Source organism: Rhinolophus hipposideros, assembly GCF_964194185.1.
Source record: "Rhinolophus hipposideros genome assembly, chromosome: X".
Taxonomy (NCBI): domain Eukaryota; kingdom Metazoa; phylum Chordata; class Mammalia; order Chiroptera; family Rhinolophidae; genus Rhinolophus; species Rhinolophus hipposideros.
In genome coordinates, this window is record NC_138046.1 from 87980449 (window position 1) to 87996185 (window position 15737).

The window sequence follows — 15737 nt, forward strand, 5'->3', positions numbered from 1 at the left end:
ATTGTGGGGACAACAAGTCATGGGCAGGATGTAGACAGGGAAAGGAGACTTGAGGGATGAGGTGGGAGAGGCCACCTGAGGCCAGATGATGCTGAGACTATCAATGCCAGGTCCCCAAATCTGGGACTTTTCTTAAAATCAGTGGGAAGCCATGGGAGGAATTTCAGTAGGGTAGTGACATAGTTAACTTTGCATTTTAAATAGATGCTCTCATGGCTGTGCTGAAAACAGAAGAGAGGGGGAAGGGACTGGAGATGCTAAAATTGGCAGGAACAATGGTCGCCTTCGCCAGGGGAGGTGGCAGCAGAGATGATGAGAAGTGAGTGGATTCCAGAGATGTATAGGAGGTAAAATGAACCATTTATTTGGCCCTGTGCTAAATACATTGCAGTGATTATCTTGGTTAACTTGTGCAACAACCCTATAGGTACCCTTTTAAACCGTTTTACATGTCCAAAGTCATACAGGAATAAATATTAGAGGTGGGATTTAAATTCGAGCAATTGAATGTCAAGACCCATGCTTTTCCCCCAGTAAGGCAATACCTGGGAAATATCCATTACATGTTCATGTGAATTTGAGTGTGTGTGTTTTTAAATATAGGTATACATTCAGATAATTAAGAATTCAAAATGTACAGGGGTATACAATGAAAAATCTCCCTTCCCCCAGTGTTATCAGATGTGTTTTATACATATATAGGATGCTATATACTGATAAGTTAGCACAGTGGCTAACAGTCTTTCCTGGAGAAAGACTTCCTGGGTTCAAATCTTAGTTCCAGTATTTAGCAGCTGTGAGACCTTAGGAAAATTCTTTTGCCTCTCTGCACCTTAGTTTATTCACCTGTAAAATGGGGATAGTAATAGTACCTGCCTCATAGGGTTGCTGTGAGGATTTAAATGTGAATAATGTGAATAATAAGGATTTAAATGTGATAAATGTGAAGCTCTCAAAACAGTGCTTGACACAGAACAGCCACAATTTAAAATGTTAGCTCTTCTCTCTATAATTTATAACATAATCTTTCCCTTCTCTTTGTACACAATTCCTACACAATTTGGCATCTTGCATGTCTTAACTAAACATCTTGGCGATTATTTCATGTCTCCATATTATTATTATTGATGACAGTTGCATAGTACTCCATTTTGTAGCTGTATCAGACTTTATTTGAAGAGGCCGCCAGTAATGAGCACCTAGGGAGTATCTGCTCTTTCTTACTATAAACAAAGCTGCAGTGTATCGTCTTATACATCTTTCAGCACATGTATGAATCTATCTGTAAGATAAATCCCTAGAAGTGTAAATGCTGAGCCAAACATTATATGGGTTTGTTGTTTGCTAGATTTTGCTAAATTACCCTTTACAGAAGTTATACCAATTTTACTTCCACTAGCAACTTATAACAATGTTTCTGGCCAACCTGCCAATATTGAGCATTATCACATTTTTTTTTTATATTCAGCACCCTCAAAGATGAAAACCAGTATCTTAGTAGTTTTTAGAGGCATTTCTTTTAATATGAGTGAGGTTGAGCATCTTAAATTCCAATTGTGTTTATTCATTGGATTTTACAACATGGCAATCACTGTTGATCTTGCTGGGTCGTTTTAGTAGCATGAAGAAGGGGTAATTCAATTAAGAGAGGGCTAAAGAATAAACAAGATGTAAAGTGCAGAGTTGGGATAGGCAAGGATTTGACTAAGAGGAAGAGAGAAATAAGGGAGATGATTGGAAGGGGAAGGGAAGGGTTCTAAGATGTGCTTAAATGCAGATGAAAAGAAACCCTCAAGACCTTTAACTATGTTTAAATTACAGGGACTTTGGGCACTGCCAGTTACTAGCTGGAAGACTTTGTGCAAATCACTTAACCTCTCTGGGGACTCAATTTTTTCTCATCCATAAAAATGAAGCTAATTAATAGTCCTACTACATAGGGCTGTTGTAAGGATTAAATGAGTGAACACATTCTACAAACTCAGTAAAGGGCCTGGCAAAATGTCATACTGTAGGGCTGAACGATCCTCCTCTCCTCAGACCTCTAGCTGTGTTTTCAGAGAGGACTACCTTCCTACAGGATTCTCATGCCTCCAGCCTCGGGGCTGGAATGGCCGCCAGCGACTTAGAAAGTGCGGCTGTGCGCAGGCGTGCGCGGCCAGAGAGGCGGGGGGCGCGAGGGGCGGAGCTGAGGCCGTCTGGGCTGTTCTGAGGATCGCGCGCTCCCCCCCCGCCGCGCCCGCCCTCGCTAGCAGGCTCCTCCCGCCCCCCGCATTGCTGATGCTGCTGCTGGCCGACATGGACGTGGTGAATCAGGTACGCGTTCCAGCACCGCGGACAGAGCCCGCCGCTGCCCAGCCTCCCCGCCCTGGTCGCAGCGGATCCGCCGACTCTGAGAGGTGGTGGTCGGGGTCCTGGCAGCGGACCCCGGGTCCCCGGCGCTGGGGCTGGGGTCTGCGGCAGAGAGGGAAGGGGGAAGTGGAGAAAAGAAGGAGTGCACCCTTTGCCGCAGCGAGGGCCGTCCTCACTGCCGCAGCGGGGGCTGCCACAAGCCCGGTTCCTTACGGGCAACGAAGGGAGGAAGATGGGGGTCTTGGGACTAGGGACTGGGCAAAGGGGGAGGAGGGCAGAGTGGAAGGAAGAAGGAGAGTGCTGAGGATGAGCTAGGAAACAGAGCGACAGAAGGCATGAGGGCGGGGGTGGGGGGAGGGCTGACACCCGCTCCTCCCAAACACAGACGGTACCCCAGTGGACGACCACCCCTTCCCCCAAGGCAGACCAAGAGGGTCGATCTGGTTTTGTATCTCCAAACCCCCAAGTCTTTCCTCCCCCAGCACATATCCAGTGAAGCCTGTCCCAGCCCTCCCCCACCTTCATCAGCCCAGACCCTCTCTGCCATCTCACTCTTCACCACCTCAGAACCTCACCCCCTCTCTAATCAATACCAACCCCTCCCCATCCTCATCACCTCAGACCCCCCCATCACCATCATCTGACTCACGTTTACCGCTGCAGACCCCTCCCCCACCCTAGCCAATCTGACTCTCTCCCTGTTATGACTCACCTTCACCACTGAAGACCCCTTCCCCCACCCCAATGAACCCCGACTCATTTCTCACTCTCTGCACCTGATCCCCGTCACCATCTGACTCACCTTTACCATTTCAGATCTCACCTTCCCTAACTCATCCTGACTCCACCCCCATCTTCCTCACCCCGACTCCCTCTGCCGTCTATCGCACCATCTCCCCCCCCGACCTCTCCACCAGTTCTGAACTCCAGGGGTCTTCTATCAGAGACCCTGTGCCCACACCTTGCCCGAAGTGTCACTTTCTCTTTCTCATCCCCTTTCCAAACAAACGTCGTCACTCCCTCCCGGAGATCACATGCCCTATCCCCGGGGAGGGGAGCAGCGCCTGGTGGCCTTACCCCTCACCTCCCTCTCCATCCCCAACAACCCCACCCCTTCCCCACCGATTTTCTCTTCAGCTGGTGGCCGGGGGTCAGTTCCGGGTGGTCAAGGAGCCCCTTGGCTTCGTGAAGGTGCTGCAATGGGTGAGTGTGGTCTGGGCCATGGGGACAGAGGAGGGAGGTAGTGGGGTCCGGAAGAGCAGGCGTGGAATAGGGGTGGGGAGCAAAGAATGAATGGGTGGGTTGGGGTGGAAGGGGACTGTAGGGTGAAGTCCCAGGGGTTTGAGGCCAGAGAATGGATGGGCCGTGAAGTGACAGTCACATAAGGCCAAGGGTACCCCCGTTGTGAAGTGGAAGATTATGACGTCCTACCTCTTCTCCTGAGGTGAGAGAGGCAGGGAAGGTGGAGCCTGAAGCTGGTTGCTGCGGGAGAAACGCAAAGCCAAGAGAAAACCAGAGACAGTGAAAAAGACAGAATGAGAGCCAGGGAACGATGGGGACAGAGATGGAAATACCAAGAAAAAAGAGATACAGAGATAGGAGAGAGAGCGAAGACAAATAGGAAGAGACAAAGAAAAGGGAGACAGAGAGAGATGCACAGAGAAAGAGATGCAAAGGGAAATAGACACAGGACGAGAGGCAGAAAAATGGGGTTGGGGAGAGAAAGAGACAGAGAGAAAAAGAGACACTCAGAGAAAAGAGAAAAAGAGAGACTGATAGACAGAGAAAGGCACGAGGGAGACAGAGCACCATACAGAGACCAAGTGAGAGACAGAGCAGGGAGATAGAGACAGACAGACTGAAAAACAGAAAGACATAGAGAGAGACATACATTCACACAGAAAGAGATAGAGAAAAAAGAGACAGAAAGAGACACTAGAGATACTAGAGACGCAGAGAGACAGAGAGACAGCTGAGAAAGAGACATAAAGACACAAAGACAGAGATGCCGAGAGAAATAGAGACAATAGAGAACAACAGAGACAGACAAAAATGCAGAGAGACATAGAAATAGAGAGACTGAGACAGAAGAGAGAAAAGGAGGGGGCCAGAGCACTGAGAGGTAGAGACAGAGAGAGACAGTAGGAGAAAGACAGGAAGAGACAGCCACACCCCTGTAATCAGCTTGTCCTTGGGCCCGATGAGCCCTGATTAGGGGGTGGGGGTGGGGATCGGTCCATCTGCTCCTGCCTGTGCTGGGCCCTGATCTGTCCAGAGGAGGGCACCCCCATCCCACATGCACACAGGCTCACCATGGCCATTTCCATCCCTGCTGCCCAAGGTCTTCGCCATCTTCGCCTTTGCCACATGCGGCAGTTACAGTGGGGAGCTCCAGCTGAGTGTGCTTTGTGCCAACAAGACCCACAGCAACCTCAGCATCAAGGTCGAATTCGAGTACCCCTTCAGGTGTGCCCCCACCCTACCCCACCTCTGGGATCCTGACAGAGCTGGGAGAGGGCGGCGTGGGGTGGGACGTGCCAACAGTTCTTCCTCGGTGGCTCCTGCCTATCCCCCACCTCAGGGGACCACACCTCTTCAGGCCACTGTGCACGCACTGAGCACCTACCTTGCACCTGACACTGCCCTGGACGTCTAGGACGTGTGATAAGCAAGACAGGCATAGGCTGTTGCCCTCTGGCTATTGTCTAGTGAAGGGAGGGGCAGGAGATGGGCAATAAACAAGGTTCAAAAGTAAAAGGATAAGTAGATACAGCCTTAATGCAGAAGGTACTCAACTCATGTTAGCCAATGTTATTATTTAATTCCCATTCATTCATTCATTCATTCATTCCATACACATTTTTTTTGAGAATCTGTTGTATGCCAGGTACTACTCAAAGTGCTGGGGCCATAACAGTGAACAAAATAGACCAAGCTCCCTACCCTCGTGGAGACAACATTATAAAAAAATTACTTAATAAAGAGGATAATTACAAATGGGGAGAAATTCATGGAGAGGATCCTCACACAGGGTTTTATGACAGAGAATAATGAGAGAGTGCTATTTAGCTAGAGGGAATGATTAAAACCAATTACGCAATTGTGACATGTATTGCACTCATGCTCTGTGCTGGGTGTCAGGTACATGAGAGTGAGCAGAAGCAGGCAAGGTCACGGCCCTCAAGGAGATGCTTACCTCCTGGAGACGGGGGAGACAGAGACCCACAGACACAATTTCAATAGAGGCTTCTGGGGCTCCTCCACTACTTGTACAAATCACATAACTGCTCCAGATCTCAATTTCCTCACCTGTAAAATTGGATAATAATACTCACCTTGCAGGGTTATGATGAATATGAAATGAATTAATACTTGGAAAGTGTTTAGCACAGTGCTGGGCACACAATAAGTACTCCATAAGTGTTTGTTAACATAAAGAAAATAAATAAGTTTAAGGGACTCAGGAAAGAGGTCACTAATTGAGTTGGAAATTGGGGGATTTTGAGCACTAAGAGTACATGGAGGCTTAGGAGAGCACCCAGGGTGAGAGGGCAGAGTGAAGAGAAGAAAGCCCAGCACAGGCCATGAGCAATCGTTGAAAGAAAAGGAGGTGCCAGGAGGCCTAAGAAGCAGGGGAGCAGCCAAGGAGCCATAGGCTCACAGAAGCCGGGGAACCGACTTTGAGGGAGTTGGCAGCATGGGGTGCTTCTGAGAGCAGGCCCTTTGGGAATCCAGAAGACCACAGAAATCTGTGGATCCCCCTCCAACACCTCCAATGCCTAAGACCTTGGGTCCTGAGGATCTGACTTGACCCACAAGTCTCCCAGGAAAAGTCTGTGCTCTGGGTCCCCCTAACCAACACACCCACGCCCCAATACCCTCCAAGGGACTTTCATTACCCCCTCGGATACCCCCTCTCCTAACCCAGCACACTAGAAACTCAAACCCAGATTTAACTCTTAGCTCCAACATTTAGCAGCTACACAACCTTAAGCAAATAAGCTTGCTGAGCCTCTGTTCGTCTATAACATGGGTATAATAATACTTGCTTTAGAGAATTGTGGGTGAGAGGCTCATTAAATGAGGAAATTGTGTAAAGTGGTTAGTAGGGGATCAATACGCATAAGCCTTAGGACCTTTGCTGTACAAGGGCACTGGCACCATTTGCTCGGTCTCAGGATCCTGCCCCCCAATGTGAGGTGAGAGCTCAGGGACCCCACCCCAGTCCTCCACACACATATTTTCTCCTTATGACACCTCCTCCATCACACCACAGGAAAGGCCTTAGCCCCATGCCTTCCCAATGTGCCCCTCCTGCCCATATATACACATCCTGTTCCAGGATGCCTTCTATCCTACAGTCTGCCCGTCTCTTCCTATTTTGTAGTCTCTGGGCTCTCCTCTGCTACGCATACATTTCCTCCTCTTGGGGACCTGAAGTAGGATGAGTAGAAGCGTCAATATGTAGGGGGAAAACATAGGGTTCAGATCCCAACTCTGCCATTCCTTTGCCAGCTGAGTAACTTGAAACAGGGTAATGTACTTCACTGAGCCTACATTTCCCTTAATAAACATTTATTGAGCATCTACAATGCAGCAACACTGTTTCAGGCCCTAGAAACACCACAGTGAACAAAACAAAGGGAAAAGCCCTGCCTTCTCCCTGTGGTGTCACAGTGGTTACGGATGCTATCGAAAAAATCTAGAAAAATCAGCAAAAATCAAGAAAAAAATGGTATGTCAAATGGGGTATCACTGCTATAGTGAAAAATGGAGCAAGGAAGGGGACTAAGGAGTGCTGGAAGGGAATGGTTGAACTTAATTTTAAATAGTAAGAGCAGGGAAGGCCTCACTGAGAAGGGGATAGTTGAACAAAGCTTGGAGGAGATGAAGAGAGTAAGACATAAAGATACCTAAAAGGACATTCTAGTGCAAAGGCCCTGGGGTGGAAGAGTGCTTAGTATGTTCCATGAATAACCAAGAGGCCCAAGGTGACTGGGTTGGAGTGAGGGATGAATAGGACTTATTTCCTGGGGGTGCTATGAGCAATCAATGAAATGTGACTGGTACACAGTAGGTGCTCTGTGGATGGTTATTTCCTCCCCTTCCTGGGACCTTGTCAATTTGGGGGACTCATGGCTGGGCAGGGGGGAGGGGGTTCTTAGGGTCTGGGCCACACCTGCCCACCTCTCTCTGCAGGCTGCACCAAGTGTACTTTGATGCACCCGACTGCAGAGGGGGCACTTCCAAAGTCTTCCTACTGGGGGACTACTCCTCATCGGCGGAATTCTTTGTCACCGTGGCTGTGTTTGCCTTCCTCTACTCCATGGGGGCTCTGGCCACCTACACCTTTCTGCAGAACAAGTACCGAGAGAACAACAAAGGGCCCATGCTGGTGAGCCCCCACAGCCACTTGCATGCAGGGGCCAGGGAACACGGAGCCTTGGGGAAACAGCCATGTTCATGGGCCACACCAAATCCCAGATCGGCCCGCCACCATAATAGCCACACATGTTACTGCTGCTGCTGCTGCCGTTGCTGTGAGCATTACCGTGTTTCCCCGAAAATAAGACCAGGTCTTACATTCATTTTTGCTCCAAAAGACGCATTAGGGCTTATGTTCAGGGGATGTCATCCTGAAAAATCATGCTAGGGCTTATTTTCCGGTTAGGTCTTGTTTTCGGGGAAACACAGTAATTACCGTGTTTCCCCGAAAATAAGACCAGGTCTTACATTCATTTTTGCTCCAAAAGACGCATTAGGGCTTATGTTCAGGGGATGTCATCCTGAAAAATCATGCTAGGGCTTATTTTCCGGTTAGGTCTTGTTTTCGGGGAAACACAGTAGGAACACCAAATCACAGAGTGACAGGGACACACTTTTAGCCCACACAGAATCCCAGACAGGCCTACGCCTGGAAACCTGCCACCTCTCACACAAGCACACAGTATAGATCAAAGGAAGGAGCACACAGAGGTTCACTGTGACAGTCATGCTGGTCATGCCACACAGACACACTGATTCCTACACCGCTGTACTCATACACTTTCCCAGACACGAGATGACACATATTCCCACGTTCAGATCTAAGTGGAAAAACACATTACTTTCCACAGATTTGGCAGCCGTCCCACAGAATCCTCCCACCCTCACACCCACATATCACTATTATACTCCCACATCTTCTGTGTCACGTACACACACACAAGCCCCAGCTAGGAGGGCCACCTTCAAGTGAATGTTGGGAAAAACGCAGGAGGCAGAGTCCTCTTCTAGGGGAACCGCCCCCTACCAAGAAAGCTTGTGACCTGAGAAGGTCCCACAGCCCAGCATGAAGGAGCCCACTCACAGTGCCATCTTCCTCTCCCCTGTCCATCCTAGGACTTCCTGGCCACAGCAGTGTTTGCCTTCATGTGGCTGGTTAGCTCGTCGGCATGGGCCAAGGGGCTGACAGATGTGAAGATGGCCACAGACCCAGAGACCATTATCAAGGGGATACCTAGCTGCCACACGAAGGAGAATACATGCAAGGAGATAAGAGACCCTGTGACCTCTGGCCTCAATACCTCAGTGGTAAGCCCTGGGAAGTTGGCTGGGCTGGCTGGGGAGGGGAGCTGGGTCACTTGCAGTCCGACATGAGGAATGGTGGAGGGAGAATGAGAGGAGAACTCAGAGGAAATCCAAGAGGGCTTCCCGGAGAAGGCATGACAACAACAGAGCCTTGAAGGATTAGATAACAACTGTAACCATCTTGACACCACAGACTGTCCCCAAGAGGAGAACATAAGATCTTCTGTCCAATTAAGTTTGGGAGACCTGCATCCCACGCCCAGCCTGGTCATGTAAAATCTCTGGCAACTCAGTACCCTCTCCGGACTTCAGTTTCCTTATATGCAAAATGACTAACTTGAAATATTTCCCACCTGGACTCCCCCTACTGGCTGGAGTCTCTCTGAGCTCAAATCCCAGCTCTGCCACTTGGAAGCTCTATGACTTGAAACTAGTTCTTCAGCCTCTCAAGCCTCAGTTTCAGCATGTAAATTGAAAACTTAGAATAGGTCCTGTTCCAAAGTTGAGTATTTAGTGAGCTAATAACATACAAAGTGCTTAGAAAAGGGATTGGCATATGATAAGTCATATACAAATGTTACAGATGTCAAGAGTCCAACTCTCTTTCTGACTGAGTCACTTGCTGGCTGAGACCTTAGGCAACTTAGCCTCTCTGGGCCTCAGTTTCCTCAACTGTGGATATTAGTTCCTGTCCCAAAATTGAATTATATTGTATATATTTATTATAGATCATATAAAACATATTTTGTGTTTATAAAACATGAATGTTTTAATATAAAAGTATATATTTATATACTTCATACATGTGTAGTTACACAAATTTGAGTATACATATATGTATATTTATGCATCTATTAGTGGCACATTTACATATTTAATCAGTTATGCTTAACATTTCATATTAAAATTTTAACTTGTTTACTATATTTTATACATGTATAAACGTGTGTATGTAACATGTAGATGAGCAAATATATAAACACACATATGTAATATTACTAGATCTCAACATCCCTGGGAATCTGAATTCTAACGCTCCCTGCCCCTCCCCACCCAAGGTGATTTTTCTGCACTTTGATGTTCATGCGCCGGGACTCGGAAGGTCCGGGTTTCAGAAACCACCACCCTTCCGGAGCCCGCAGATCCATTCCCGACGCGCGCGGCCTCAACGTTCCCCGGGGTCGCCAAGGTAATGGGCGTGGGACGACAGCCGGGCTTTTTCTCCCCGCAGGTGTTTGGCTTCCTGAACCTGGTGCTCTGGGTCGGCAACCTGTGGTTCGTGTTCAAGGAGACAGGCTGGGCCGCGCCATTCATGCGCGCGCCTCCCGGAGCCCCCGAGAAACAACCGGCGCCCGGGGACGCCTACGGCGAGGCAGGCTACGGGCAGGGCCCCGGCGGGTACGGGCCCCAGGACTCCTACGGGCCCCAAGGCGGCTACCAGCCCGACTACGGGCAGCCCGCCGGCGGCGGTGGCACTGGCTACGGCCCTCAGGGCGACTACGGGCAGCAAGGCTATGGCCCTCAGGGTGCGCCCACCTCCTTCTCCAATCAGATGTAGTCTGGTGAGTGACGGACGGGCGGTGTGGCCAAGGAGGGTACCAGAAAGGAGATGGGCGGGTCAGTGAACCAATAAGAATCCGGAGTAAATGGTACGTGAGATGCTGGAGTTTGCAGGAACCAACAGAGAGGCAGAGCTACAATGCTAAGAGCGAAAACCTATCCAATGAATGGAGAGCAGGAGTAGTGATGCTTGAAGATGGGCAGAATGAAGAGCCAATGGGAGAGGTAGAAGTGCAGCTCTGCGGGAAGGGATGGAAGAGAGAAACGAACAGAGCAACCAATGAAAGGAGGGAACAAAGAGGGGGACTTGGCATAGTGGAGAATCAGCGGAGCGGTAGAGGGAAGAGGAGTGATTAATAAGCTAGCATGTTATAAGGCCAATAGATGGTGAGGGTAAACAGGTTTGGGTCATGAAGGTCAAACAAGCTCACAAATCTGGGAAGAGGTGATAGACCTGCCACCTCTCTCCAACTCTCAAGGTGAGAGGGAGGTGGTGTGGAATTTCAAAGAAGGAAAGGGGGCGGGGCGGGGGCATCGGAAAGACTTGCTGGCCTTCTTTCTGGACCTGAAAAGAGAAGTGAGATTTCTCTCACATATGATGGGGGAAGTTGGGGAGAAGAAGCAGGGGGATTGCGTGAGAGGGGAAAGACAAGGAGGTGGCAACACGTGGGTGGAGGTAGCTTCTGGCACTTGGAAAGGATGGAAAGGGCAGGGAGGAATTTATTACCCATCCCACATCTAATTCATCAAAAAATCCTGTTGGCTCTACCTTCAAAATATATCCATAATCTTCCCACTTCTTACTGTCATCTCCCCTGGAGATTTCCATCCCCATTCCTGTTCTGTTCTATTCACAGCATTAGGAGGGATACCATTAAATCCTAAGTCAGACCACCGTCCTCCTGTGCTCAGAGCTCTGCCCGGACTCCCACCTCACTCAGATTAACAGCCAAAGCCTTCACAGGGCCCTACACAATCTAGCTCCTTTCCTCACATCTCTGACCTCTCACCTTCCACCACTCCTTCCCCCACCCCCCACACACACACACTCTGTTCCAGTCACACTGGCCACCTCCATGTGCCAGGCACAATCCAACTTCAGGGCCTTCATACTTGTTTTCCCTGGAGTTTCACAGCCTCACACACTTGGCCAACTCCTCACAAGTCCCCTTTTGTTACCTCTCTCATAGTACCCTGTGCTTTTCTTTACCACAGCCTGTAATTATTAGTTTATATATTTATTGACTGTCTGTCCCAGTAGACTAGAGGATGTGACCATGCCTTATTCATGCTGTACACACATCACTTAGAGCACTGCTAAGAAACACCTATTGAGGAAATAATAGAAACAACATAGCATGAGACTTTTTACTCTCATTTTACTCTTCTCTGCTCAGAATGTTCCCATGACTTATACCTCATCTAGAGTCAAAGCTGAAGTCCTCACAACCTAGTCCACAATGCCCTATGTGACCCCATTACCTGCCTCCCTGACATTACCTCCCACCACTCTCCCTTGCTCATTCCATTCGAGCCCCACTGACCTCCTTGCTATTCCTCAAACACACTGAACATTGTCCCACCCCAGAGCCATTTCATTGGCTGTACCCCCTTCCTGGAATGCTCTTTCCCTCAGTTACCTGCATGCTTCATTCCCTCACCTCCTTAACTCTTTATTCCAGTGTCACTTCTTTAATGAGGTCTTCTCTGACTACCTTACTTACTACCTTACTTACTACAGCAAACTTCCTTCCCCTACTGGCACTCCTAATCTCCTCCTCATCCTGTTCTACTTTTTGTTTTTCCATTTCACTTATTATCACCTTATGTTATGTTAGATCACTTTATATATTATGGTCATTGTTTGAAATCTGCCTCCCCTGCTACAATGTAAGCTGCACAATGATGAGAATCTTTGTTTGGTTCCATATAGTTAATAACCAATGACTAGAACAGTTCCTGTTAATGGATCTCTTTGGGTTGGGGGAGTGGGGACCATAATTTCTTTGGTACCTAATCTAGTGGGGCGAGGTATATCAATCCCAGTAGGGGCAGCTGGAATGAAACTGACTCCAGGACTCTGAGTGAAAGAAAAGGCATGCCAGGCAGAGGGTAAAGCCAGGGCAAATACATAGCATCCCAGCCCCTCCCTAAGGGGTCCACCTGTGTCTGGACCCCCTCTCCTTTCTGTGTCTTTTGTCTCCACAGGTCAGTGCAGCCCGGGAGGACCCCATGGGTGGGCAAGAGCTCAGGAGAAGGCCTGCCCCCTTCCCAACCCTACACCCCAGGTCTCCATCCCTCAAGCTAGGAGACCCTTAACTGTCTTTGAGATATATATATATATATATATATATATATATATATATATATATACACATATATATCTCACATATATATAAATATATATAGATATCTATTTGTCTGTCTGAGCCCTGCCCTCACTCTACTCCCCTAATGCATTAAGACCCCAATCTTAAGGGGGCTCCTCTCTTACCCCTAGTCCTTCCCCTGCATCCCTTGGCCCCTCTCTTTTCCTTGGCCCTGTGCCCTGAGGTTGGGGAGGACTCTGAAAGGGGGACAGGGAGGAGACACACCTAGGCTGTGTGGGGTGGGTGGGCGTGACTTCAGACTCTGACTTCTCTTCTTCCCCTTCTCCCAACATTGACCTTGATTCCTCCAGCAATGCTTGAACAGGGTCTATTACGGAAAATTCAACCCTGAGAAAGGCAGAGACTGGGGGCTTGGGACCCAAGGTGGTCTTGGAGAGGAACTCTGGGGTGAAGGGGACTAGTAAGCAGGTAGGTTGGGTTCCAGACATACTGGCAATGAAGGAGAGGAGTGCCCTAGAGCATTCTGGAGTGGAGCTTGGAAGGAGGCCGAGGGCGTGGTTCTAGAAAGGGCAGAGCTTTGAGTGAGGCAGTGGGTGGGCAGCAGAGTGGCAAGGCTTGGAGTAGGACTTGGTTCTATGGAAGGGGTATGACTTGGGGGCTTGGGGGCTTGGGGGACAGGGTTTGGGAGAACGCTGAGAGTTCTAGAAGGGGTGAGGCTTGAACTAGGCAGTGGGTGAGTCTCCAGAGTGGGTGGGTCTTAGACTGGGAACTGAGCCCAGGAAGGGATGCCGCTTGGAACCTTCGACGACTGAGTTGGATTCTAAGGGGGCTGGAAAGAAGGGGGATTCAGGAATGGGCCGAGCATGGGTGAGGGCGTGGTCAGGGTTCTAGATAGAGTGGGGCTGGGAGTGCTTGAGAGTTTCAGAAGGGACAGTGAAATGGGGCAGTGAAGAAAATAAGTTTTAAAGTGGGAAGGTTTAGCAGCGGCGAGGTCCTGTGGGATGGGTCTTGTTAGGGGCGGGGAACATCCCTGGCCAACGCTGGGGACTGAGGGATCCTGGGGAGAGTGGACAGGTATGGCTTGGAGGGCGAGGGGTGGGATACAGAGAGAAGTACCCTTGCCCACCCCCGCTATGTGACAGCTAGGTAATCAGAGGACAGAGCCAATGGGTCTGTGGGGCCAGCCCACTCCTCTCCCCCTTTTCTCGTGACTGCTCCCTCCCTCTCTCTACACCCCCACCCGTCCCCGGGGTGGTTGGAGGCTTGATCTGGACCCCCTATTCTACACCTTCTGCTGTGTCTGTGATGTCAGTAGTGCCTGTGACCGTGTGTTGCCATTTTGTCTGGCTGTGGCCCCTCCCCCTTCCCTCCAGACCCTTACTCTTCCCCCTACTCTTCCTGTGCCCTTCGGTATTGTTTAAAGACTCCCTCCCCGAGGAAGAACAAATATTAAATCTCCTCCCTTAAATAAACTCCTCAACCACCTAATCCATCCGGCTCTGACTTGTCAGTGTATCCTTTTGGGGGGACACAAAGCGAGGATGGGGGAGAGGAGGCGAGAGGAAGCTCTGCCCCCGACCTGCTGGGCGCCGCCGTTCAAGTCACCCCATTTTAGGCTCCTCCAACAGTGTTTGGCCGAGCAGCGTCCTCGGTGAAGCCTCGCCTGCCGTTCTAAGTCACCCTCTGAGTAGCCTTGCCCAATGCCCCACTACAAGCCACAGAAAGCCCTGTCTTTCTAGGGTTCATTTCTTTTTTTTTTCCTTTTTTTAAAATAAATTTTATTGGGGAATATTGGGGAACAGTGTGTTTCTCCAGGGCCCATCTGCTCCAAGTTGCTGTCCTTCGATCTAGTTGTGGGGGGCGGAGCTCAGCTCTAAGGCCAGTCGCAGTTTTCAATCTCTGTTTTCAATCTTTAGTTGCAGGGGGGCAGCCCACCATCCCATGCAGGAATCTAACCGGCAACTTTGTTGTTAAGAGCTCCCGCTCTCACCAACTGAGCCATGGGGGCGGGGGGGCTAGGGTTCATTGCTAATTCTGGTCCCTAAGCCCTGTCCTCTCATCCCCCAGGGGGTTCGAATAGGACCCCATACTTCACAGGAAGATTTCCCTCTACCCACCCGCCTCGTATACTTCAGACCAGGCTGTTTCCCCATTTCCTAGTCTCCGCCCCAGCTGGAAAGCCAGGAGACCCGCTAGGCCGCACCGCCAATAGGCGGGGCGCCGGGTTGACTCCTTAGTTCACACATTCCCTTTAACCCCTCCCCGACTCCTCCCTGGGGCCAGGAGAGGCGGGAAGTGATAGGGACGTGCGTAATGGGGCGGGAAATCCCCAGCTCCCATGATGAAAGTCCCGGCTGATCGCCACCTCCGCGGAGCCTAATTAGAGACCCCCGCCCCTCGTCGGAGTTCTGACTGCGGGCGGGGAACCCTCTCCTCCCAGCTCTGAGATAGAGCAAAACTTGAGAATACCAAGGAGAGGCTCCCAGCTCTGGGACTGAGCTCAGAGAAAGGGATATCTAACTGGAGAGAGAAAAATGGGAGCAAAGGAGGGGAGGCTTTAAGATCTATTTCTCAGGATTTAGTGGGGATGACATCTGGGCCTATAAGGATGGGGAGGGAGATGGAAAGACGGCATGGGACCTGGCCAGTGATTTTAACCTCCTCCCCACAAATCTCAAAATGATCCTTGCTTTGAAGCGATGGGAGCAGGGATTGTGTGGGGGTGTATAAAATCTAGCTCTCTGATGGGGGCGAAGGAGTACCAACTGGGGCTGCAGTGGAGTTGGGGACCATTCTTGCAGCATTCATCCCGGGGAAAGAGTCCCTCAGAACGTCACCAGTGGGGAGGGGGCCAAGAGGTAGCTTTAACGCTCCCCCAAATAAACATCCAAGATAAATCAACACGAAACGCCAATACAATTACCC

At 49.8% G+C, this 15737-nt stretch overlaps 1 protein-coding gene across 1 annotated transcript; it reads left to right on the top strand.

Annotated features, from left to right (window-relative positions):
• The first annotated feature begins 2229 nt into the window (after positions 1–2229).
• Positions 2230–14304, top strand: SYP (synaptophysin). The gene is made up of 7 exons (XM_081042784.1): positions 2230–2316; positions 3490–3555; positions 4694–4818; positions 7552–7747; positions 8734–8925; positions 10154–10484; positions 12691–14304. Exons 1-6 carry the CDS (start codon positions 2281–2283, stop codon positions 10478–10480), a joined length of 942 nt encoding a protein of 313 aa, XP_080898910.1. The 5' UTR covers positions 2230–2280; the 3' UTR covers positions 10481–10484; positions 12691–14304.
• Positions 14305–15737: the final 1433 nt, after the last annotated feature.

What these genes read in the sequence shown, in the direction of transcription:
- SYP (XM_081042784.1), top strand. Translation starts at nt 2,281, where the DNA reads ATGCTGCTGCTGGCCGACATGGACGTGGTGAATCAG. An exon ending in TCGTGAAGGTGCTGCAATGG is followed by an intron (nt 3,556 to 4,693) that starts GTGAGTGTGGTC and finishes CTGCTGCCCAAG; the next exon opens with GTCTTCGCCATCTTCGCCTT. An exon ending in ACAACAAAGGGCCCATGCTG is followed by an intron (nt 7,748 to 8,733) that starts GTGAGCCCCCAC and finishes TGTCCATCCTAG; the next exon opens with GACTTCCTGGCCACAGCAGT.